Below are 26,525 nucleotides of genomic sequence, written 5' to 3'. Positions count from 1 at the left end.
ACAGTGACAGTAAAAGGTGCATAAAAGTGCTTATTTATGTCCATAGATTGGGAGCCTTGAGTCTAGATACTAACCTCAGATTCCGGTATCTACCTTATTTCAGGTACAATTTCAGCAGTCATGAAACAGACTTTAAACGCTATTCTCTGTAGCTGTGGCTAACATAGTCCAAGAGGCGTTAGTGATGTTGCCATGTGGGAGACAGAGTCACGGAGAAGTCAGTAAGACCAGTCTGCTGATCATGGTGCAAGGAAACATAGATATATATTCCCATTATCAAATGCTAATATGGCCAGAAATGGAAGATTTTCCACAGGCAAGACATAGCCATTGTGGTATCCCCTGGCTTAAGAAATAAGCAAAAGCTCCAGAATCTTGTAAACACAAAGGTTTATTTCAAAGCCTTTCTGCAGACTTGGACTCACAACTCCAGAATTCGCTATTGTTTGTTAGTGATGGAAAGACTTGGACTGACCTTGGGGAGCAGCTATGTTAGGATTTGCAGGGGAAAATTACAAGCTGCTTTGAAAAACTTCCTGAAAAAACAGTGTTAAACCCTGTCCTCCATAGTTAAGAGACGGACAGGATACCATACTTCTTCTTTGCAGGGATCCACATTTAGTATAGACAGTCTTGCTAAAGCCCACCTGATTTTCAGCAAAGGAAAAGGTGCCTTCCTCAACCCCATCTCCCTCTGCACTCCTAGAGGAAACAGCAGGGATTGTAATGCAGAAGGGGGAAGTCAAATGACATTGGTATCACTGAAACTGCTGGGATGGCTTCATTTTTCTTTCACTTATTTTAATGTAAAGCAGTTTAGACCAGATGGAGACAATATAAAGTTCTTCTGGAGTGACTACTGCCACAATCTGTAACATCATCCAAGACAGCCTGTGAGCCTTCACTCCTCCTACATCACTCATCGCTGTCAGCCTCCAAGTCACCTGGCGGTGCGGCCTTCTGAACAATGCTCAAGGTGCTAAACTCACAAAGAAAGATCAGCAGAAGTCAACTTTGATGCTGGAGTTTAGGTACTTATCCCAGTGACATCCATCAGCTCTGTCACGCTGCCAAAGTACCAGCGTTACTGAGGTGCCTCAGAGCGATGAAAGGACTTCATTGTCACCCCTTCAGCGGCCACAGACATGTGGCTGAATGAGTAAATATAAACAGGTTGTCTGAAAACAGCAGTAATGTAGGGCTTTTTTAACAAACAAATAATCAGAGAAGCCACACACTATTCTGGCAGTTAAATACGGGCTTCTATATCCAGACAGGGTGGAAAGTTCTGAGGCACACAAAAAATGTGATTATCATTACAACATTCCAAATCCATTCTTCAGCTTCATACTTTAAAAACCAATGGATTAAATCAGAATTAAAAGTGAATTAAAAGGTACCTGCATGAAAGACTTCTGCATGTAACTATGAGTGAAGAATCCTCATCAAGCAGTGGTGTTTGCAGTTCAAGGCCTTATTCACATTATATGCACTTTTTATTAACGGTGTGGAGAAGCAAATCACTCTGGAGAGAAGTTACCAGGATCTGACAAGGGCCATGGGTAGCAATGAAAAGGATACATCACTTGCATTGAGTGATTTGGATCACTGCTTAAGCTGGGCAAAAAGAAACGATATGTACTTGAACAGGTCCAAGTATAAGTTCATCCACCTAGGAATAAATAAGGCAGGCTACAGTAAAAGGAAATTCTATCTTGGGCTGCAACTACCCTCACATGTCTTAATGGATAACAAGGCGGACGGTGAGTTCCCAGGGTGACAATGTCTGAAATGGCAAGTATTTATGAGATACATAAACAAGGAATATTGAGCCGCGTTGCAGAGGTGATACTGCATCTGAGTTTGCCTCTGGTTCAACTGGTACTGCAACACAGCATCCTGTTCTCCTTTCCACAAGGAGAAAAAGGTTATTGACAACAGTAAAAGAATTAAGGGGCTCCAGGCTCCATCTATGTAAAGTGTCAAAGAGGAGGGGAGGTGACCTGAGCATGCTCTTAAGCATCGACACATATCTAATAACAGAGGACTCCTCACCATATCTGACAAAGGTATTGCAAAATGCAAACCAGCAACTAGAAAATACAGATCAGTAACTAGAAAATACAGACTAAAACTAGGATGCAAATCTTTGCCAGAAATGGCAATTAGCTAGTGGAACAAGTCTGTAAGGGCTGTGATGGATTCTCCAGCAGGAGAATGTTTTAATCATCAGGACTGAATGTTTTGCAAACTGTAATTAATTCTGGGTGTCATGCAAAAGACTAAATTAGATTATTTCAAAGTCCTTGTAGCTAAAAATCTGTGCCTCTCTGAACATGCACCTAAGGAAAGTTAGCAAAGACATCATTCAAGAATAGCTACACTCTAGAAGCTAGCATCTAGGAAAGGAAAGGTTTTTTAAAGATTACTACACTTGGTCAACGTAAAGCATTCAAAAGTCATGAGTCAGGGTCTCAAGCATCATGTGACTGCCTTAAAAATAATGATATTTTAAAACAAGAATAAATATTGGTTTCTTTTCTCTTTGTCTTCTGATTTTTGGCCTTTTAAACTTCAGGCTTCAAGTTCTGCTTTGTAATCATGATATCCATAAAGCAGAGGTCAGTAAATCTAATTTATATGAAAGCTGAAATTCCTGCAGCATCACATGACTCTAAGACATCTTCAGGAAAATACCAAATATCTAAAGATTTACAGTAAAGTTGGGAGATTTGGCAACAGCAATTATAAAGGCAGTGTTCACTTAAAAGCCAGACACTTGCAAAAAATAAAAAAATAAAAATCACACAAAAAAAGCAAGTTAAGCAGCAGCTGTAGTTATTCCATCCCCTTCAACAACTCCCTGCCAAAATCTATGGGTTTCTAGCCACATTTTCCTCATCACACGGTGACTAGGGAGGAGAGGGAGGATTAGTGACCCTAGGTCTTTTCCATCCCTCATATTCATGGGTTCCTCTTCCAGATCAAGCTGCTTCATGCTTCGCCCCTCTCTGTTATGAACAGCAAGAAGCCTTTTGCACAGTGCCTGTCCTGAGGGTGTCCACATGGGCCAGGGACAGGTACGACATGCCCAGGAGAGAGGAAGGGACGTGCCGGGATATGTGATTGCCACATGACCATGGGTAAAGCTCTATTTCCATTAGCTTCTTTCCCTCCCCACCTCCAGGACCTCCCAACTAGATGAAAGCTGGAACTTCTCACCTCACAGAAGAAAAAAAGCATCTCCAAACCCTACTCTTTCATTAACATTATGAAAATGGGTAGACCCCAACTTCATCTCTTATCGACTTCTTCCTTCCCAGTCAAACAACAAATGGAAGTCTTTCTAAAGACCAGTTAATTGGGAAAACTCTGAGCAATGGCAGAGGCACAGAAAAGCCACTGTCCACCAGTTCATGTTTGCAAGTAACTGGACAGCATAACACAACCCCATGGCTCTCTTCCCAGGATGTTTAGGGGATGCCTCCCAGATTGGGCTTCTTACTCATTTAATTGCAGCTTCTTCACTTCTTCACAGAGAGGGGTGATGAGTCCTCTAGCCAGAGAGGCAGCTAACACCACCAGACAGCTAATCTATCTTAAAACTCGATACAGATGAGTACTTGGGTAACAGGCAATTTTCTGAAATTGTATTTTAACCAAGAGCATTCTAGACCTGGACGAGTCTGTCCTGCGAATCACACAATGAAGCACTAGAGCACGCTGGCTTTTGTTTAACGGAACTGCACAAAAAGCCTTGCTGAAACGCACTCACAGAGCTGGAGAAATGAAAAGTGATGAGCACACAGGGATTACAGCCACCTTCTAAAGGCTTTTGTCACCCAAATCTTCCCTGATAACAAGGCCGTAAGGGGAACCTGCAGGTCATAGGGCCAGTTATAAGCTGGGGCATAGCACAGAAGAAGAAACCAAACCAGTTCTTACCAATTAAGAACAAGTCTGGATAATGCCAGTGCTGAGTATTTTGGTGTGCCCAGCCATTTGCTGTGAAAAGTTGGTGTCACTGTACCAAAAAACTATCATACGAGGAAGCCCAAGATGAGGAGGAAGACCACCACTTAGCCAGAGAGACTGAGGGCCTCACTCCCCACACAGCCACGCGTTCCCCATCCATGGCTGTTTTGCAGGGCAACGGCACAAGATTCACGGGGCACAAGTGTAAATTCAAAGTATCGTATCCCTACCAAGTTGTGGCCCGCAAACAAAAAGCTTCAGGCTGTACGTGAGCAACCCTGCTGCTAGCAGGAGTTATGGCTCGCCATGTAGCCAGCAGGAACGGTGAGGCAGGAAACATCCCCCCAAATCCAGGCACCACGGGAAAGCAATGAGAAGAGGCCTGAAAATCCCTCTCTGCACACCATGACCAGACCTCCTGCTGCTGTTTCCTCCCAGGAGGATTCAAAAAATAAACCGACTCGGGCAGACACATTACGGACCACGAGAGAGGAGGACAAAACGGAGCTGGGCAGGCAGCCTGGCTGCTGAGCAAAGCTCGCAGCAGGTGGGCAGGGGGATGGCTCCCTGGCTGGCCATGCTGTGCCTTGGAGAGGTGACAGCCGGCGCGTGCTGCCGGGAAACCCAGCTGTGCGCCTCTCGAAATAGCTGGGGGCGCGTTCGCAAAGGCGAATGTGAGCCTGGAGGGTGACCTTCCTGACCCTCCGTGGGCAGACAGAGAGCACTTCTTCCCAGGGGTAAACCCAAGCACCTACAGTGTGCCTTACAGAAAGCATAAGAAAGACCATATTCCTTAGGCTAAATCTAGATTTGGTAAACAACCCGCACCCCAACCAGGGAAACATCCTAGCCAGCTCCTGGATATGCACCTAGAAGAAAGAGAGCATCTGAGTTTTTCTTTAAAAGTCTGCAAATTCAAGAGTCTCTGCTCCCTCTGCTGCAAAAGGGCTCCCTCCAAGGCGACTGCATGGGGCACGAGGGGTACTTCTCGGTCGTGCAAAAAAAAAGAATACGCCCTGGTGGTGAGCATCCACTTGGCGGCAGCATTTGAGGGCCAAATTGTGATGCCTTCCCAGGAATGAGCAGCACCCTCCGCCACAAGCCGGGGGGGGCCTTTCTCCCCACCGCTGCTGGCATCATCGAGGTGATGGCAAGGCCGGTGGCTGCCAGCGTAAAAAGCATCACTGACATCCAGGGACTTCTCAGGCTCAGCCGTGCTTCCCAGGCATCTGGGAGAGGTTTGCAAACTGCCCCGGAGGATTTCTCACCTAATGTCATTCCCAGTTCACCGCAGGAGGCAATGAAGTCTGGCAGCGTTAGACATGCAGCGCGGCACACCAGGCCGCAGAAGGATATTTAAATGGACTCAGCAGACCATGCTCTTTGGTTATTGAATCAGCATTTTTCAACAGCTATAAAAAAATCAGACCAGCCCCTTTTATGCGGCGCTTAATCTGTTTGGGGGCTGAAACATTTGCTAGCGTCCTGAATTAGTGCAGGAATCCCATTAGGCTTCCCGAGAGCATAGCCTCAACTTGACCCCATTAGAGTCAAGTTCATATAGTTGTTTCTCAGCATAAACAGAGATTTTTGCTTAGCTCTTAAAAATATCATTTTGCTCTGACAAATTACACAAACTCCAAGCAGCAAACACTGGCAATCAAAACATGTTTTGCTGGAGGAACGCCAACAGCGCTCCCTGGCTGGAGGGACGGCGCGGTGGGCGGCAGCGCGGGCGCCCTCACGGAGCAAGAGCGGAGCTCGCGCCCAGCACCGCACGCGACCCAGAGCTCTTCCCTGCACTTGTCACAGCCATTTTGCAATATTCGCCAAAGCGACTCTCTAAACTTGCCCGTTTATGAACAAAAACAGAATTTTTCCAAGCGCTGAAAGCGATGATATTCACTCCCTGATTTTATACCTTAAAAATTTTGGAAAGGGAGAGCTGGGGCTGGGAACATGGGCAACTGCTCCACCTGTTCTTCATGCCTGTGCTGTGGCAAAAAAAAAAGTGCATGCACCGAGTTGTGCACCAAAATGCAAAGCTTACAAAACCTTTGGGGATTTGGGGGTCAGTAAAGGCCTAATTAGACAACTTTCAAAACGGAAAACACTGACATCCACGTGAGGCGACCCAAGCCTGCCAAATCCAGCAAGGCTGGCAAAATATTGTTCCAAGAGGTCAAAGAGTGGTGGGATGAAACAGAGGAACTTTTAAATTTACGGTCAGCAGGAAAAACACCTTAATGGAGCGGTCCCCTTGCCTACAGCGCGATCCCACCGTGGGCCGCTGGCAGTCCTGCTAAGTCGCGCATGGGGCCAGCCTCTACCTTCACATCCGAGCAGGCAGATCTTAGCGGGATCTGTGGCGTTTGGCAGAATCCTAGCAGCTTTCAGGAATCAGTTCACAGGAAGTAAACACTCAAGATTATTTTTAATGCGCTTGGAATAAAACCTGCTCTCATGCAGAGGCCCAGCACAAGGGGCCAAGCACCATAAAAGTCCCGTGGAAGCTTTGTTTGGAAGATTTAAGTAGGACATAAGTGATGTATACACTTTATATAGCCCTCTTTGTGAAAGAAAGAATTTCACTGTAGCAGTGAAAGTATCATCTAGTAACAAGGAAGGTCTGAAATAAAGAAACGCCTCTTTATCTCAGAATTAAGCTTTAAATGGAGTTTTCTAATTTTTTTAGTTTGGGGTTTTGAAGATCTTGAGGATATGGGGCTTAGGTGAAATTAGGAATCACAAAAGTAGCATTTTGCACTCTCAGACAAAATACGATAGGCCAAATCTTGTTTCTAAAATATTTATCTTCTGTGTGAATTATAAAATATGAAAAGCAGTCCTGCAGAGGTCCAGCATGGTGTTTCATTTCACCACTGAAATGCACTGAAATGCTAGTTTAACTGGAAAAATATGAATGTTTCTGGCTTTTCATGCAAAAAGAAATTAAGACAGATGATTGTGAAACTGAGAACTTTTAAGTATAATATGCATTTTCTAAGTTTTCTGAAGGTTCAAAAATGACCAGTGACTGGCCCAAGTTTCACTCTCTGTCACTTACAGGCAAACCAAAGAAACTCAACTCCTCTCTGCACATACTGCCGTGACTGAGCACTAATGACACCTCGGTACACCCAAAGAGATGGCATCTGACAGATTACGGGCCCTGATGTTCTGGCACAGAGTGCAAAAAACATCTCAAAATGTGAATAAATTACATTTATTTCTACTCACAGGCTTGTTTATACTATCAGGAGGTATGAAGTCACCACAGTGTAAATGAGGTTCAAGCTCACAGGAGATATGTTTATGTTAGACCAAAAAGCTGCAGAAGTCAACTGGAGTTTGACTGCTGCGAGTGCAGAACCAGGCCCACGCACGTTCCTCCACGTCTCTCCAGCAGGATCTGAGCTTTCACCTTTTAGAAGACAAGTATTTATGGCACGTACCGGGTATTTTTAGAAATGCCAGCCCTGGGGAAATTTGGTGCAACCTGACTCCTAAGCCAAAACTATTTCATGAGAAAAAATGCCCAAAGAGTAACATGCTCTGTTTTCTGGAGTTACGGAGAACTTTTTGTTCACCTTCAAGTTTTACAAGTTGGTTTAAGAAAGCAAACACGTCACCTGCTTCAAAGCAGCCGCAACTCAAGAGTAAAAAACCGTCAAGCCGAGGAGGACGTAGGAAAGCAAGGAGCAAACCCGGGAGCCAGAGTTACCTGGTGACCCCGTACTCGGGGGGCGGCTGGTACCTCACGACAGCGACTTCGGTCCGGGCTGGCTGGGGAGCCGCGTAGGAGGGTTTGAGAACATCCTGCACCATCGGCGCGTGCTGGTCACCGAAGAAGAGCCCGTGCTCGGGCGCCTTGCTGGCGGGGGCCACCGCCGGCTTGGCTTTGTAGGGGTACTCGGGCGGCGGGCCCCGCGGGTCCATGCCCTTGGCGGGCACCGGGGCCGGCGGCGGCGCTGCCGCTTTGAACCCTTTGCTGCTCCCTGAGGTAGGCGGGTGTTGCTTAGCACCGTTTCTCTCCAGCGAGAGCTGCATTATCCTCTCGCTGAGTGAGCGGACGTGGCCCTGCTTGAGCTCCTTCAGCGCTTCGTCCTTATGCGCTTGCCCGCTGTTGGCCCGGTTCACCGTCGCTCTCCCTTCAGTCCTGGACTTCTGACTGGACACGCCGGCAACGTAGAAGCCCGGGCCAACCGCTCCTGGCTGCTGGCCTCGGAAAAACTGGGACTGGGCCTTGGCCTCCTCGTAGGTGGGCAGCTCTTCGTTGTTTTGCTGGGGCTGCGCGGCCCGCGCCTGCTTCTCCATCACCGTATTGTCCCCCTGGTGCTCCTGCCCCTGAGGTTCCTGGCGAGCCGACTGCTGGAGCATTTGTGGCTCTTCTTGCGCGAGGTTTTCTGTGGAAGAGAGAGTGCTGGCAGTGCTGTTGGAGGGCCCGGCGCTCCCCGTGGCCTGGTGCTGAATTGCCAGCAGGTTCATGTTCTCGTTGGGGTTGCCATACCTCAGCTGCTCCTGGATCAGGCGCTGCAGTACCGTGCCCGCGGCCGCCTCCTCCGACCCTCGCATCTCCACCTCTGAGAGCCGGAGGAAATTGGGAGGGTGCAAGGCGCAGAGCGGCTCCTCGGCTAGGCAGAAAGAGAGGAGAGGCAGGGTTTAGCACTTTCAGGAAGCCTGGTACCTGCGGAGAAGGCGTTTTGCTTCCCGGTTGGGGTGCAGCTGAGTTTTGGCTGCCTACAAATGAGTCCAAGCTGGCCAGATGGAGGAGTGGTCACGCCGTTCCTTCTCCTGACCCCTGCCCTCCCACACCCTGAGGCCAAAATCGTCTTTCCCAGCTGCCCCCTTTCCGAGGATGCCCCCTAGGGTCTCTTTAAGGGCAGAGAGGATGTGTTCGAAGGAGGGATGAAAACCATGGAGCTATTCCCTTTCCCCTAAAGCTTTTCAGCACACCTCCATACTCAGACCTTGCTCCTACACTGGTGCCAGCCCTCTGCCCCAGGGGCAAGCCTTTCCCTTATTCTATTCACAGTAAGCCCCTAGAAACATATCTCTATCCCCTCCCCAGCCTTCCCCTCAATATACCATCAATATCCCCTTGATAAGCTCCCATCCCATACCCATGGCTCTAAAGCCCCTCCCTAGAGACACAGGCAGTTTCAGAGGGAAATTCGATCCATTCTAAGATAGGAACCTAATATTAATTGGGTAAATGACTCCCTGGAAAGGCCTTTCATGGATTACAGAGGCAGCCTACACAGTGATACTAAATGAGATGTTAGATTTTTGATAGCCAAAGACAGATGAGTTACATCCCCTCCTGTATGCCGCAATAAAGTAAAATGTAGTATGTCTCACAGAAAAACTTTGAAATGATACTGAAAATAAAAGGGTTCTAAAAGTGCAATTAAAGAGAAGTCTGTGCTCTGGCATTTTGTTTTAGTACAGCAATTTACCTTCTGGCTAATAATGCTATTTCTAAATGAGTCAATACTACCTTTTGCTGGGTGAGTACAAGCAAGACGTTAGGGTCATAGATACAACACCAACATCTTAAAAAGGGCACAGACAGATTAGATGAAAAACTGTAACACAGACTAGTGAAATATTTCAGAGGTGATGGTACTAGTTTTGCACCTAAGACAATCATGTTTAAGTAAAACCACAAGTCCTGCAAGCTCCATTTGTGTGGGACAAACTACTGAGCAATTCTGCAATCTGCAGTGAAGCTGCCCAGGTTGGGCATTGGTGCCAAATATTATTTGAAATGGATTCTTGTTCCCTCTTCCAACTCACCCCCATTGGTTTCTTGGGCTTCATAACCTGCAGAAAGTGATAGATGGAGCGGTGCTTGCCTGGAGCTAAGTATCTAACGACACACAGGCAATGTTGGGAGGCCAGGATCCCTCTGTCCTCGAATACTTCTGGTGCTCCTATCCCAGCTAGGTGTAACATGTCTCTATGAACAGTGTCTGAGGCCAACAGGGGTACTCAAAGACCCCGGTGAGGACAAAAGGGAGATTAAGCCCTCTGCTTTGGACAGAGTCCTCACATTTCCCTAGGCAAGAAGGAGGTGCTGTTTTGAGTTCAGTTTTTGAGGTCATTCTTGGCAACTTTACTTCTCTATCCTGCTGTTTCCAATTCTCAAAGGAGTTCTTCAGAAGTACTTACATTTGTTTTTTGGCATTTGAAACTAGTTTAAAAGCAAACTTTCTCTTGAGGTCTGGTATTTCCCTGAGGTTTCATCTGTTATTGCACATGCTGTGGGATAACTTACATACAATCCGGATGCCAAAGGAGAAGAACAGTCTTCGACTCTTAACTATGAGAATAGGTCGTTTCCACTAACATTTTTGTGGCAAAGGCTTAAAGATGATTGTGGGGCTCCGGGGGGAGAAAGATTCGCAGGCTGCCTCATTACACGCTTGCCTGACAAACAGCACCTCTTCTCTATTTTCCCTCGGACAACAGTGCCTGCCCATCCACTTGACTGGCTGGATGGGAGGACTGCAGCCTGGCCGCCAGGTTTCCGCGGGTCTGTCAGCTTGGCGGGGTGGTGTGGGGGAGTCAGGATGGTGTGCACGAGTTGGGACAGGGCCAGCCTGCAGCTCACCCTCAGGCAGGACTCGTGACACCTGAAAGCCATGATGAGCACTGCCAGGGCACACTGCTGGCAGACCCCTGCAAGGGGGATGCCAAGACCTAGGCTCTCCATCACTGGGGACACAGGGCAGTACTGTCTGGGCCAGGCTGAGGTGGCAAGTCAAAATCTAATCACAGCCAGAGGTTTTAATTAGGGTGTAGGCATCAACTTAATACTATGCTGGCAGGCAAAGGCTGTGCTCCCCTTCTTTCCATAGGGCTGGCCTGCAAGCAGAGGAGTTGTACAGCACGAAAATACATTCCTGTCCCCACTGCAAATGGCAGCTCTCCCACTGACATCTGAAAATCACTGATGACTATGTTTTTTTGAGCCAACAAGATGCACAGAAACACACACACACACTTACCTGTCTGCCCAATAGCCAAGTATGCATCTAATTTATATGCCATTGCAGTTACAGCTAACTATTACAGCTTTATTCACATTACAGTACTGCATAGAAGTCTCATCATACTGGACATTTTTGCAGACTTGCAGTACAAAATTTCTCTCACGTACCAGAAAGTTCACAGTCTAGATTACAAGAACATGACTGAGGTGAGCCTGGGGAAAGTGGCAAATGACAATGCCACACAGTCAAGACGGTTCTTTATCAAACACCGCTAGGATTTGCACTGTTGGCATCCTTACATTTGGGAGATACGATATAGTGGCTGGTTTTGGAGGACCAACCTCAGCGTGCCTTCCACCGGGCACCTGTGGTCCTGCTCCTTTGGCAAAGAGTTAGAGACCTTGGTCCAGCTGTTCAATGCAGAGCAACCAGGTCCTGAAGGACAAGCGGAAATGGTACATCCTCCACAAGCGCAGGTGAAAAATTATGATGGGTTATAACACTGAAGTCAAAAACTCCTTTGACTCTACCAGGGGTGAGGAGCTGGCCTACCATGCTTTAAGTGTTATTTGTAAATGGTCTAAACTGTTCAATTTACGTTCAGGGAAAAACACAGAAGTAAATGTGATGGGTTGGTATGCAAGTATGGCTGCCCACTTACCAGCTTTCTCTTTAGCACCACTGATTGCTTCAGCTGTTAATGGAGAAACTTCACGTCTGCCAGCAAACAACTGGTGATCCGGGTAAAGAAAGCCAGTGTCTTCCAGTATCTGGGCTGGGCTGGTAGGCTTGTAACAAACAGATGGGGAGCCTGTAAGAAAGAAAAATGGGATGTCAATAAATAAACCAACTGAATGAAAAAATATGAAACCATGACCTGTGACAGAAGTCCAAAATAATTTTCTTGAGTGTAGGTAGGTGAGCTGAGAAGCTCTGCTGGGGCCACCCAGCCAAACACCTTTGCTATCCTTGACACCCTAATAATACATTAACTTTGATGAATGAGCAGCAGCCATCAAGTCATCAGTGCTATTTCATGCATTGATTCAGCCTAGCTGCCAAGGTCCCCAAATCCAGGCACTACGCAAGCCTGACCCAGCCTAGCTTACAAAAGTTGGTAGTGACAAGTTCACAAATCATGGTATGTCCCCAGAATAAGAATGCAACAGAGCAGGAGTAAAACTGAAAGACGCTGCTGGCAAAAAGAAGGAAAGAAGGAGAGCTGAGAACCCAGTGGCACATTCAATAGCAGCCGAAGTCTGTGAAAGGCTTCACCTCAAAATCCACTCACTCATGAACAATAGTTCAGTAACACAGAAAATTACTGGGACATAAAATACAGCCAACACTATCAAGAGAGAAAGCTTATAAATCACTTTGTCCAGATGTTCTTAATATGGTAAAGAGAGGATGTAGCTGGAGAACCACAGAAATATCTCAGGCTGACTGACTCCCAGCATAGGATTCACATGCCCTAACTTAGGCATCTAACAGACATCTAAGACTTGAACTAGTCACCCCAGGCTCCCTTCATAACCAGTGAGTAGAAACAGGCTCTCCTGGAGCCTACTGTCAGGGCTGTTTGTCTCTGGAGGTGTCTATTTTAACAAGTGTCTTCAAAATGCGTCACAGCAATATTAAGACGTGAACAGCATTCACCCCATGTTCACCTCCACTCACCTTCGCCTTCCCTGCTTCCTACTCCTTTTTCTGAGTACTTCCTCAGCCTTCAAAACCGAAGGCTCTCTGAGGACAAGAACTGTGGACACGAGCATCTCCTTGCCCTGAGTTCACCCTGGTGCACCCAGGACACAGCAGAATTGCTCATTTATGCTCCTGGTTCCCTATTTTAGACCAATAGATGGCTATCAACCTCCAACGCTGACCTACTTGGGCAGAAGGCAGAGGGTCCTGGAGGTGGTGGCCTTGGAGGAGGACATGTACATCGCGGTGGGGCAGGAGGCCCACCAACATGGGGCCTGGGTAATGAAAAAGCACACTTTCCAACACAGCGGTGTTGGCAACCCCATGCTCTGCAGGATACACTATCAGCCACCGATGAACCGGAATGATTAATCCTGACTGCGGTTGGCGTTCAGGCTAACTGCACAGTCACTACCATATATCACACTGGGATGTTGCTTTGCTCTCCCTTTTCCTTATGAATCATCACTAAAGTCAATGACCCTGTGCTGAGTAGGGCAGCGGGGCTGTAACGAGGGATAGGGTCTAGTCCTTCCTCTTTGCAGGCATGAAGATGATGATACAATTTTCTTCTGTGCCCAGAGGAGAGGAAATAGGCATTTCTGTGAAATGTTAATGAATTCATCACTTTATTATTCATATTATGCATGAATCTGTATAGCAGTTATCTATATTTAGAGAGCAAGAGGGAAAGATTGCTCAATTGAGCAGATACAAGCCAAATACGTTTGTCAAAATTAGCTTGGTAGACTGTCCTGGAATTTGTGCTGATGCTGATGCAGACCCAAGAAAAAACTCAAAAATCTTAATTTCCAACATTATTACTGTATTCTGCTACAAAATAATATTAAAGGTACCATTCCCTGCTCCTTCACCCACAGAGTCCTGCTTTGGAATCACAAATTCTGTATGAAACAAAATAGTTCTGATTCCAGGCTCGTTTTATAAATAAAAGCTAAATACTGCAGTGGAACAAAGAAAATCCACATGCACAAGGAAGATAAACTGTTTCAAGCAGTACAGGCAACATAAACAGCCAGCAATTACCAGTTAGGCCACACCACTCACCAACTGGAATTTAAAAGAAAGAAACTGTTAATAAATTTTTGCTTTCTTTTATTTGCTTTCTGAGTTTTGAGTCAGAAGGTACCCTCAGGTCATGTTTTCAAATTCTCCTAGATGCAAAAATGGAGAATAAAGATGTGTTTTTCTGTAATAACAGTAGAATTTCTCATCTAACAGCTCCTCTTTGGGGGCTGGGGCTATAGCACAGCAATAATGTAAAATCTTGTACTAAAATTGCAAGGACTGGTAAATGCAATCATCTGTCAAATTGTTCGGTTTCAGATCTCTATTACACCAGAGTAAAAACCAAGTGGCTCCAACGGAGGCAGAAATCATTCCACTTTGCTTGTGTCGTTGTTGCACTGTAATGATGTTTTATGTTCATTCACTGAAGGTTTTAATAAAATGTCAGGTTTAATTGGCGCAGGAAACTAGCTTCTGTGTAAAACAGATAACAGTTGCTGAAAGATCAGTGCTCGGGCATGGCCGTAATCCAGACAGTGCACAATACTACGAAACTTGAAAGCTTACTGAGGCTTCGTGAGCCATTTCAGAGCAAGGACAAGGCTTTTTCCTTTTTCCATTCGCTGTTGCAGGAGCATCATAAAACCGAGTTCCCTCCCCTGGAGGAGAAGGGGCTGCCCACAGACGAGCAAGGCAAAGCCCACGCTCTCTCCCGCAGCAGTGAGCTCATCCAGCAGGATTTGCTGGCCCGGGCTGGAGAGGTCTCCATGTGGGTCTCATCACACAGGGCAGTGCCACCCCTGCAGCCAGCCTGGGGCACGCTGCCGAAATGCAGCGCCAGCCCTTGGGGTGCCTGGCTCCTGTCGGGGCGCTCCCTCGCCTGCAGTGGCATCTCGGGGAGGAAAAGACGGCTGAGACGCCTCCCAGCTCCTCGCTCGCCCTGGGTTTCCCAGCGCACTGCACCTTTCCCAGCACGGCTGTGGTACCACTGCGAAGCAGAGCCGTGATCCCCACCGGGAGGGCAGGAGAAGAAAGTGGCTGGAGAGGGTGAGTGCAAAGGCGCAGGGCAGGCAGGGCATGGAGAGGCCGATTTAGAGAGGAATTAACACGGGGAATTGGCTCCCTTCGGTGCGATTATGTGTGTCTTGGGCCACTGCAGCGGCAGGTTATCTTCCACGCTGAAAAAACAAACTGAACACAGCAGCATTGCTGGGAAGGAAAATAAAACCAGGAAAGCAGAGCGACGGATGTGGCAAGTGTTTATTTTCCAGCCCTGGCTCACACTCTGTCTTTTGCTTTCCACTGCATTGAAAGAGGCCTTTTCATTCTTTCCTTCTTGTTTCATCAATCGGTCATTTGTTTTGCAATCATCCGATGAACAGGGCGAGAGGCGTCTGCCTCACTACAGTGTTTGAAAATTGCAATGCAGGATGAAAAGGAAGTGGTTACTGTCTGGAATGGCAAGTGTGAGACGAAAATGTGGGTGGGTGAACAGAGTGAGAGCAACCACCAGAGGAATAACATGGGAGGGGGAGCGGACTCCTCTTGCTAATATTATAGCAGGTTATTATGGACCTCCTCCGACCAGGTCTGCACTGCGCTCGGCGCTGTACAAACACGTGTCGCACCAAGGGCTCTCCAGCATCAGTGGCTCGGGCGCTGCAGGAGCACTGCCGCGACTGCTGGCAGCTGGGAGCATTGGCATTGCCACCGGGAGCCATCGGCAGAAAGCCCCGCGCGCCCTGCACTGTACCAGCTGATGAGCTGGCTTGACACAACACTGGTCTCTCCTCCCCGACTGCCCCGTGGGCACGCTCCTCCCAGCAAGTAGGGCCCAACACCGGCTCCCACTTGTCCCTGCTGTCCCCAGCAAGGAGGATTCTCTGCTGCCACTGTTTTTCTCCTGTCTGTCACATTCACCAATCCCATACCTCACAAATGGGGATCCGACTCCCTCACATCCCCGTTCCCAAGTCCCCTCACCTTGCCTTTACAAGGCCTACCCCCAGATCTGTATCCACAGGCAAGCTGGGTGGCATAAAAAATTGCCGAGCTTGAGATAGGATGGTATAAATGACACAGGATTTTAACAGCCAAATAGCAAGCACGGCCGAACTGCCTTGCTTCGCCAACAGGTTTGGCAATGTCAGTAGGCTGTCACAGGTAGTCCCGCATTGCGGCATGAAAGAGGAGCTATGGTGTAAGGCTGGATCATGTCTAAAGGGGAGCAGCAGACCTAAGCGTTTAAACTCGAGAGGGGAGGAATGCCTGCGATAACCCCCAGGACTGAGCGCCCAGCGTAAACGTGACAGTGCAAGCTCTGCAGCGGGGCACAGAGGATCAGCAGCAGCCATCTCCACAACCTCCAGAAATCACAGCCGGAGCACAGGAGCTGCTGGGACAGACCCGTTCACTTTCAGTGGCAAGAACCACCTGTTCACAGGAGATTATTTCTCCATATCTAGGTGACCCTCTTTCTGGAGGAGTCTCAGGCAAGAAACGCAGACCTGTTTGCTGGGTGCAACACACCTAGGACCAGTCAATAAGCTCTAGGAGAATTCAGACACTAACTACCAAACAGAGCACATGACACTCTTGCCAATGCAACAACAAGGCAGCAGCAGAGGAGAGGACAGTTAGCGACAGAGCACGCAGGCCGGGATGTGAACCATTACAATGTACCCTCCAGGGACCAGACCATAGCCCAGATGTTCAGAAAACAGAGCTTTCACTTCCCATGAAGCTACACACCATCCAGCAGAGAAACATCCGACAAAGCACAGGAGCAGCTTGGAGAAAAGTAAGTCACAGAGGTCTTCTCTTTATAACAGGACCTCGGTAAGCTAAATACATGAGCAGGTCTCTATCTACCAAATATCCTTGTAGAGCAGTAGCAAAAGACCATATGGCAGACACTGTTGGGACACAAGTCCTGTGTGGTAACCACAGCCTGAGGGCAGCACCAGGGACAAAACTGAAGGCCATGGAGAGGAGCAGAACCTCAAGAGACCAAGCCATGGCCAGGATGCCTTAGAAACAGCCACAAGCCATATCCAACCCGACACAGGAGCAAGGCCCAATGCCAGTGGGATGCCACCCCCCCAGAAAACAGTCACCAAAAGCATCCCCAGCACCACCCACAGCAGGAGACCGGTTTTAAGGCCAGTTTGAAGACCAAACAGGTCAAGTGGGGAAAAAAACCATGGCCTTGAAATTAGTACTGGCATCAATAATGTGCTGGCACTGGAGGTGTTAGAAGGGAAGATGTCAAAAGGCGCAGAGCACTGGGAAGGAGAGCAGAGCTGGCAGGAGGAAAGCCTGCAAAGAGCTCTAGGGACTCACTCTGCATTCACGTGGTGGGAACGCTACTTGTCCGTGTGTAACAGCACAGACCAAACACAAGCCAGATACTTGTTTCCTGAGCTGGCAAAAGATTACACCACCCCTCATGTTACCTTTGGGAGGATAAAATACCCCAGATACCCATCTGAGGGCCATTTCACTGACATATACTGCTACTGGGCTGCCAAAATCAGTCCTTTCCTAATTTCCATAAGTGAAAACGCCCTCCTACAACCGTGACCCTGGCAGGGCTGCGTCAGAGAGATGGCACGTGGCCCAAAAGTCACACCTATTTCTGCAGCTAACGCGGGGACTTCCTGCCGCCAGCTGGGAATTCCCTCCCAGCCTTCACCACAGCCGATGCTACTCTGAAAACAGGCGCTGCTCCGAGTAGCTGACTCAGCGGAGCCACATCCTCCAGCCGGGACCAGAAGGGAGGGCTGTGGCCGTCCCACCCCTTCCTTCCCACCACTCTGAGCCCCTTTGTTTTCTCCCGCCAGCCAACACGGGGCTGTAACCTAGCACGGCCGCGACAGTCGAATGAACAGGGCCCTTCATGGGTGGCATTTCTGTAGCTGGAGAAACAGCAGGGCTGCTCTTGCTTCATTTTATCCTCCGTCCGCAGAGGAAGCGGAGATGGGAAGGGACGGTGCTAAGGAGAGCTGATGACGGACGCTTTCCCCTGCCACCGATGCTCTGCAAGGCTCGGCCGAGGACCAGATCCTCCTCCTGATCCCGGGGCAGGAAGCAGCTGTCACAGCGCAGGACAGCTGCAGCCTGGCCAGGAGGTCACCATGTCTCCCACAAGAAGGAGAAAGGCTCCTTCTGCCTCCTTCCTCCTGTGAAAGCCCTTCTGCCTTGCCCAGCGGAGCCTGGGGAAGAAGCGGCACATCTTCCACAATGTTTCCTTTGAGAAAGGCACCTTCAAGCACACGGAATGCCTGTGCCCCGTGGTCAGAGAGCCCTGGGGCTCTGAAGAAAGGGCTCACCTGCTGTGACACCTTTGCACAGGATCAGGAGAGAAGATACTCTACCAACAGAATTTCTTAATTATTTCTTACAACTAAGGTCACCTGAAAAAAACTAAGGCCAGCAACATGCCACCACTTTGCTGTCCTGCTGAAGAAGAGCCTACCAACTGCAAAAGTTCCTGAGTTTATAGTGTTTAGAGATTGAGGCCTGGAACAACATCACATACTTGCCAAAATGCTTGGGTTAGACTCGTAGTTGTCTCAGGTTCCCTCTAGAGTCAAATAAGAGAGATCATCATCTTCAGAGATGGACTCTATGGTCTGAGCCACCTCCTTGGGCATCCATCTCTCTCCATGGACTACAGAGGGAGTCTGGGATGAGGACTCTGCTAAGTTAAGGCACTGCACACAGGCACTGTGGGGAAGATGCAGTTTAGACTGAATCCTCCTCCTAGCAAAGCTCATGCTGCAGCAGGATGTTGCTCTGCACAGAAAATGGTTTGAGTCTCTCTTTCTCCCACATGACCTCAATCTGGCCAATTGCATTTGCATCACATGCACTGAAAATATTATAAAATAACACTTTAAATTCATTTAAAGATAAAATCAGGAGAACTGTATGGTGTTAATTAAATGGCATAGTTTTATGGAAACCCATTGGCTCAACCAGTCAAAATCTGTCCATGTAACTGTTCCAGTTCCCTTACAAGAAATGCAAACATTTGCTAACTATGAACATGAAATGTTAAGAAAAAACCCTAGCTAAAGAGTCAAAGCTATATCTGACTTATCTAAATAGTTATGGTAGCGCAATCAGTACTGCATGCAATTTTAGTCTGTTCACTGGGCCGCTCTGGGAGGGAACTGGCTCTTGCTGCCTTTTCCCTGTGCTATTCTCACTCCTCTTTTTTATAGTTCTGTGGGTGCCAGGCATAACTCCCTGTGGTGAGCTCTGGGATGGAGCATCTTTCTCTAAAGGCACCAGCATCTGGCAACCTGGCAGACCTGGTGCTCTGCTGGCAGCTCTGCATTTGCTGCGGGATCTGTCACATGCCTGAACTGCTGATAGGTTTTCTAAGCGCACTTGTGAGCCTGAGCACAGTTTATTTTTGATTCCAAGGAATGTGCACGTGAAGGACTCATCGTAAAAAAATTCCTCAGTAACTGGAATGTACTTTTCCCACCGTAGACGCACACGGCCAAATCCTGCAGCCTGGTTGAAGAGGCAGGTCTGGACACTGCCTGGTCCCACCTCAGCTGAGCAGCACTCCCACTGCCATTGTTTTGGCTACAAAAATCAGCGTACAGGCCAGCAGTGGTCAACCTCCGTGGCTCTGTTTTGCTGCCCTCCACAAGCTGCATCGGGAATATAAATGCCTCAACTCCTATTATTATACACCAAGTCTTGCCATTTGAATATATGAAGACCCCAGAAGGAGGGAGATCCAACGTCTGAATCCACAGTAATCCTAGATGTGCACAACATGTTATCAGCATTTCCAAGCACCAGGCTGCAGGGAACAAGCCCATCCTGTACCCAGTAACGCAGCCGAGCCAGCCCGTTTGCACGGGCTTCGCTTGGGCCGACGTGCGCAGGCAGCTCCGTGTGCTGGCACGTGCCGCCTGACCATCCCGTGCTACACACTTCACTTAAAGAATCACATAGAGACGGGATCTACTACTCTCAGGCTGCATCAGTACTAGTAAATTAAAGAGAGCCTGGGCACGTTCTCTGCTGACAGGACACGCTTGCCTATGCTGTTAAATGGTCACCGTCCCTGGCAGGATTTTGCCAGTGCCAACTATTGTTTACCTGGGGCAGCTCCAGGATAGCGTGGGATAGGGATAGCATGGAATACAGGAAGACAGGGACAGTGTAGAAGCAGGCAGAGGCCAGGGGCCTTTCCCAAAACCACGCACACAGCTGCAGCGGCCAGCTGCAACCTCTTCTCTGGATAGCTCTGGAGGCAGAGGGGTGCCCCACGGCCCCAGCACCCTTCTGGGGCATCAGTGTCTACCCACACCCAGTCTGAACCTTCCCAGCTGCAAACTGGGGCTGTGGCCCCATGTTTTATCGCCTGCCAAGAAGAGCTTGGCCCCATCGTCTTCGCAGGTGCCCTTCGAGGGGTGCAGGCTGTTATACACCCCTCAGCCTCCTCTGCGACAGCACGTTATCTCCGCCTCTGCCAGTCACCCAGCTAAGCCCCAGCGGATGCCCCTGGCCCCTGCGGCCCCGGCACATCCTCCCCTCCCGACCATGGAGGGGCACCCTCACAACCCAGTGATTTAAGGCAGAGGTATGGGCTGTGCGTACCTCCGAAGGCAATAAATCCTGCTGTGCGCTAAACAAATTGCTCAACAAATATGCCAATGCATTTTGAGATCGACCAAATTCCTGAACTAGGATTCAATCTAGCCAATAGACACTACATGTTAAGTTGCCACATATCCGCCATCTGCTACCCTGAGCTCTGTAGGACATTTTCACATTCCTGGCCTGATTCAGTCCTTGCTGAATTTAGCAGGTGTCACAGGCCCTCATGGCTGCACCATTACCACCTCTCTCATACCTGTCTGCTTGCTTGATAGCAATTTATTTGTTTTCTTCTATGATAAACATGTGCTATACCTTACAGAAGAAGACATATTATCCCAAGGGATTATTACACAGCGGTGTAATTCATTTGAAGATTCATAACTATTTTAACGAATCATTTACTAAGATTAATGCAAACAAGCCAGCAAGGACCCAGAGACAGCAGAGCAATTCTTAAATATTTCCTGTTTCTGATGTGATTTTGAAAGCGATCTGAAACAAAGCCTCATAGGAACCTCACTGCTGCAGCACTATAGGAAAGTCACATTTTCAGAGCAACAATAGCACCCCCAAGAAGCAGATTTCTTCCCCAAAGCCAGTGCAGCAGCTAGGCAGGCTACCTGGAATAGATGGTTTCTTATATCCAAAGTTACTCTTAGAAATAAATAAATAAATAAATAAATAAATAAATAAAGAGACTGTGACGTTTGCAACTTAAGGGATATAGGCAGAAACAACTCTCCCTGGGCTGTGTAGCTTGCAGGAGTAAATCACCAGCTCAATACCACGTCAGGGAGCCAGGGCAATGCGCTCTGCCGGTGCAGCCATGTGTGCCGTGTCCCAGCCCACCAGCTGCCAACGCTGTGGGAACGGTGCCAGTGCAAAGAGCGCCGTCAACCCTGCTGATAAGGACCTACACCAAGGAACAGCAACACGGGGGTAAACCAGACCCCCAGGCCTGAATCACAATTATTCCAAGCACTGTCACGTTTACCCGTAAATGCTACAAAACTCTGCGTGTCCAGGCGGCATGCATACATGCGCATGCAGGCACGTCCATGAGAAATCTCTTGCCTTCAGGAAGACATTAAAAAAATGCTAGTTCTGCAAAGATAGTTCCTGCAGTGTGCTACTATTTAGAGGTAACACACCAAGGCAAAACGAGGTGATGAGCTGCTGTATTGCACACCTCTCACCACTGCGTTTCCGCCTTGCCAATGCTGCTGCGGGACTCGTTCGAGGCGCAGCCCGCACGCACGGTCCTTCTCTCCATTCAGCGTCCCCAGCGCAGTATGTTCATCCCAAGCCACAGCCCCGAATAAAAGCAAGTATTTGTATTAGGAGAAACGCTTTCCCCACTTGTACTGCACTGACCAAACGGTCCTAACCAGACTGAGGTGTTTCAAATATCATCCAAAGCAATCATTTGAAATTAAAAAATAAGTAAGTCGGCTTTACGCTTTCCTATAAACTCTTCTGCAGTTTGCACAGAAGGTCCAAAAGAGACAGAACAAAAATGACATCGTTTCAAAGTCCACATCTGTCTTTCTGTCTCGTAGCCAAGCCAGAGAGGAATATAAATACCTTGTTCCACATTTAAAATATCTTCTATCTCCTGTTGCTGCACAAAAATCTCAAGTCAACAAGAAAGGAAAATAATTGTTTAAGGGAAACTGCGACGATGATCAAAGTGCTCCGAGCGCAGGAGGGGCTGTCCTAGGGCCAGGACACGAATTCCTGAGGGCAGACCCATGAATCCCTGCTTCTAAAGTGCCCCAGCTCCCTGCCTCCAAAGTCAGCCTCCTGTCCGCTTGCTTTATGGCCCATGAATCTGCCTGTCTTTCCAGAGCAGCAGCCCAGTTGTGAGCGGGAGGACTGCTCTGCCCCAGCCACACGGCCACTCTCCCAAGGGGTATGAGAAAGATTTGAGTTTTCTTAGGATCAGGAAAAAAATTAACTCAAGTGTCCTTTTTCTTGATTAAGTTCTCTGACCACTTGGTCTTGCATACGAAAAGGAGACCCCACTTCCAACACTGCTCCAAAGGATGCTTTAGGAAGAGTGACCCTCACTCCGTTCTTCATAAGGGTTCCCGTAGGCACCTATCCTCCAGGCTGGGTTATGATTCGTTTGCAATCCCGGCTCCAAAGAAGAACGGGTGTTCAGGCATGCTTTGGTGACCAGGTTCCCACTGCCTGGCTGTAGGCAACTCCCCAATAACCGTGCAGGTTTGCTAGGTCACTTCTGAGGCAGCTAATTCACTCCTGCGCACCATAACTCTGCTTGGGAGCCACAAATCTGCTGCCAGAGCTTCTGAGCCTAGAAAGCACCAAACAATCATCGCTCAAATTATTTTCACGGTAAGGGAACAACATCTTGCAGGACAGAAAGCCAAGCACCGTAACAAACAACAGATGTGAGCGAACATAACCTCTCATCTTCCACATTAAAGCCCAGGAGCTACCACATCTGAAACCTGAAATCTGCCTCACCCCCTGTGCCAGGCAGATGCACCAGCCCAAAATGTCCTCCTGGAGCATTTCGGGGAGATGTCCAGCTTCCCTACTCCCTTGGCCGGGAAAAGCTCCCTGGAGTCTCGCTTTTCAGCCAGAGTCCCGTCATCGCACCCTCCAAAAGCACCTCGCAGGAGAAAGCACTGAATGAGGGAGCCTGTCCGGACAACGAGAAAAGGCAGCGAAGGATGCCAAACCCTGTCTCTTCCAAGGTATCATGTTAGCACATCCAAATTTAAATGCTTATAAGGATGAGCACCTTCTGTGTAAGTTTAGCCTAATCCACTTATTTTCATCTACATTTCCCCTCAGCAAAAAAACAAAGCAACTGAGCACAAAGCTCCGAACAAAGCAACACGAGCGCACTTTGAAAGCGGCTCCCGAATCTGGCAGGAGATCACATGGATGCAGGGAAGAGCGAGGCCAAGCCTGCCTGCCCGGGAGATCCCCGCCGGGCTCCTGCGCCCTGCCCGCGCTGCCGACCGAAGCAGGTGTGCACCACGGCGCGGTGCCACGACCGGCTCCCGCCTCTTCCATCTTGCACAGCCACCGTTTTCACAGGGCTGCGATAACCTCCCGATTTCGCCCGCCCTCCCGGCCTCAGGGGGCCTGCGCAGCACACCAGGCTCGGTGCCCGGCGCTGAGCACCCCGTGCGGGCGATAACGCACGGCACAGCGCCCGCGGGGCGAGCGCGAGGGCTGCCTGCCAGGGACGATGCTCCTGAATCAGTAACTTAAACTTCTACTTTGATCAAAGTGCCAGTGGCCCAACTATGACTTATGTTAGTGTTGCTGTTTTGAGATAAAAAGTTAAGCTATTATGCAGAGTCGAAAGTAGAAAGGGAAGAAACTCTCTCTAAAAGAGTAAAATATAAAGGCTGACATCAAGCTTGCAGATCAGAGCAACACTTCTAATGCAGCTGCACCAGTTTGTCAGTACAGCTAAGAGTCTGGAGACATTTTCATTACACTGTAAACTCTGATTAGCAAGACATAAAAAACCTCTTTTCTTCCAAAAAAGAAATGACACAAATTCATGACACAAATTCTCGACACAAATTCTCAGGGAAGAAGAATATTTTTTAAAGTGAAAAAAAGAATCATCTATCAACCAGCTACTACGTACGGACAAGACATTTGCAAACTTCAAATTTAAGCTATGATTAACTTTGCTGTACTTACTGCCTTTAAAAATTATCACATTACAGAAAAGTGCCGGCATGATCACTGTCACTTGGATATTTAAGTCCTTCTATTAATTAAACAGAGGAGTGAAATAGGACCTAAGACTGCAAGGACTCTGTGGATCATTAAGTCTAGTTCCTTGTTATTTCAAGCAACCATATTATAAAACTCCCTTCTTGAACTGAATACACTCCCTTTTAAAAATAGGATTTTTTTTGCCTCAATTCCTCCTGTTGGGAGGCTGCTTCAGAATCTTATTCCTCTGATACACACAAATGCGCTTCTAGTTTCCCGCTCACAGTCACTGCCACTGCTCTTTATCCATGTGTTTTTTTGCCAGTGGTGTCCTTTAGGTTAAATAGCTTTCTCCCTGAGTCATTCCCACAAACTTGCAAGCGTACAAAGGAGTCTGGGATAAGGGCAGAACAAAAATAGTACAAAGACTGTACAGTATTTCTTAACTGAAAATGCAAGCATTGAACTCTATCTTATATATCGTCCTTCACATTTCTGGATTTTTTTCGCCCTTTTTTAAAGCATCAGCAAACCATACACTAAGCACTGACAGTGCTTTCTTTTATCAACGTTAAGAACTCCTTGTGATGACCCTACACCAAGCAGCGCCTGTGCATTATTATTAGCTGAAATGTCACATCTAAAGAAAAAAGAAATTAAACCTTCCGCCCCTCAGAAAACACATTAAAATTCTGAACTTCCCATTATTAAATCATTACAGGCGATCTCTATGCAGCCCCTTTGAAAACGCAGCCATTTAATAAAGGCGTCACAGGCAGAAGTGCTAACAGGATGATTGGTTTCACCTCCTGTCCCCAAACGGCTGAGGCCAGGGTCAACATGGGAAAATCACCATAACTGCCGACGTCGCGTACCCGTCGGCTCCCACGAGACTGGAAAACACCCCCAAGGCTACAGCCACCGCTGGCGGCGGTGGGACCCGTCCCGACAGGCGGCACCCGTCCCGGCGGCGGACGCCCTGCGCCGTGGGGACCCCAGCCACCTCCCGAGGTCCCGGGGCCGAGCCGCCTCCCCGAGCCGCCTCCCGACGCCGCGCGGCGTTTGCAACACCGGCCCGCGGCACCGCACGCGGGGCCGCCAGGGCTGCCCTTCTCCCCCGCGCACGAAGCCAAAGCTTTCGGTCCCAGATTTTATTTCGGCACGCATTAACAGCGCAGAAAACGGAGCGTGGAGGGCAGGTGAATAACGGTTTCCTAGTGACTTCTCTGAGGTCGGCTTAAATGCAGAGTGAATTTCACCAAAAGCATCCGCTCATCATTTTCTAACCCGAGCCTTGGTACCTGGAATTACCGTTATCTGAAGCACGTTTGTATTTGCGATGGACGACACAGGCAGAACAGATGATCCAAAGCAGCGCTCAGCTGCACGCAATCCCACGCTACCTTTTCCTGCAAAGCCGCGTCCTACCAAAGGCGCAGGATCACCCAGACCAGACGCCATCGGCTGCCCCAGCTGGTAAGAAGGTGCTCTAGTTTCAAGATACGGTATCCACCCCGGGGCCGGGAAAGACGCGGCGGTGCAGCTACGACACGCCTGGAGTCTGGCATGACACAGACAAGTCACCCAAAAAGCAGATGCCAAGGGAACACGCCAGTAAACGCTGCAGCGTCTGCTAACGCTTCAGTGAGGCATTCGGGTCTGGGTCGGATGCTCCGCTCTGCCATGCGCTGGTACAAATCTGGAATTACTTCACCGATTTCCACGGATTTACTCCACATTTACACCCCGAAAATTCAAAGCAGAATCTTACACATTGAAAAAGTCACTTAAAAGGCAAAAAAGTGATATACCTCATAAATACCTGACATTTCCAAAGAAACGTTTCCCTAAGGATTTGTTTGTAAAGAAAGATGATGTTATCATTGTTGTTATTATTATTACTATCTTTTTCTATTTATTTCTATCCATTTCTATTTCTGCTCTGTGCAGAAGGAAGGATGATCCATTTAAAAATTCAGGACACAAATGGGAACCAGATTATATCCATCCCAAAGCTGCCAAAAAGAAATTGCTGTACGAAACCAAAATCCTCCTGGGATTTTCCCAAATCCACAAATATTCCTGAGCACTAAAGTTTCCAGTGGGACTATTACATTAATTGATAGTCGTTGTGTGAAAACACAAGTATTCAGCCATTTTCCTGATGTTCTCCAGCCCAAGGTGGCTGCAAAAAGCACGTCCTCCCACCTTAATGCTGGAGTAACGTTTTACCAGACCTGGTCTTTCAAGTGAGCTGTACACCACAACGTATCTGTGTTAGAAAAGGCACTGCGGACCATCAGCCTTTTGTTTCCCTAATCAAATTTGTAGCGTTCGTAAGTAAAAGAACTCTTTTCTTCCCATCCATCATATCTAGGAATAAATCTTTCACGCCTGGTGCCGCCGGCTCCACGCCACCAGCCTCCCGGCGCGCACAGCCGCGGGCCCATGGGAAGGCAACGCGATGAAAGCGGGTTA

The 26,525-nt window shown here is 48.3% G+C and overlaps 1 protein-coding gene across 2 annotated transcripts in view; it reads right to left on the bottom strand.

Moving 5' to 3' along the window:
• The window catches only part of AMOTL1 (angiomotin like 1), a 98,681-nt gene that overhangs the window by 45,322 nt on the left and 26,834 nt on the right, over positions 1-26,525 (bottom strand). Inside the window, exons 2-3 of one of the 2 annotated variants that reach the window (XM_067289652.1) lie at positions 11,635-11,784; positions 7,700-8,609 (exon numbers count right to left, since the gene is read on the bottom strand). In XM_067289652.1, coding sequence (XP_067145753.1) covers positions 7,700-8,550 — 851 coding nt within the window. In that variant the 5' untranslated portion in view covers positions 8,551-8,609; positions 11,635-11,784. Of the gene's footprint in view, positions 1-7,699; positions 8,610-11,634; positions 11,785-26,525 lie in introns of those variants that run through there. The other variant, XM_067289646.1, reaches the window with a different exon arrangement.

This window comes from Apteryx mantelli, chromosome 1 (assembly GCF_036417845.1).
Source record: "Apteryx mantelli isolate bAptMan1 chromosome 1, bAptMan1.hap1, whole genome shotgun sequence".
In the NCBI taxonomy this organism is placed as follows: domain Eukaryota; kingdom Metazoa; phylum Chordata; class Aves; order Apterygiformes; family Apterygidae; genus Apteryx; species Apteryx mantelli.
This window is presented reverse-complemented; position numbering and strand designations above follow the sequence as displayed.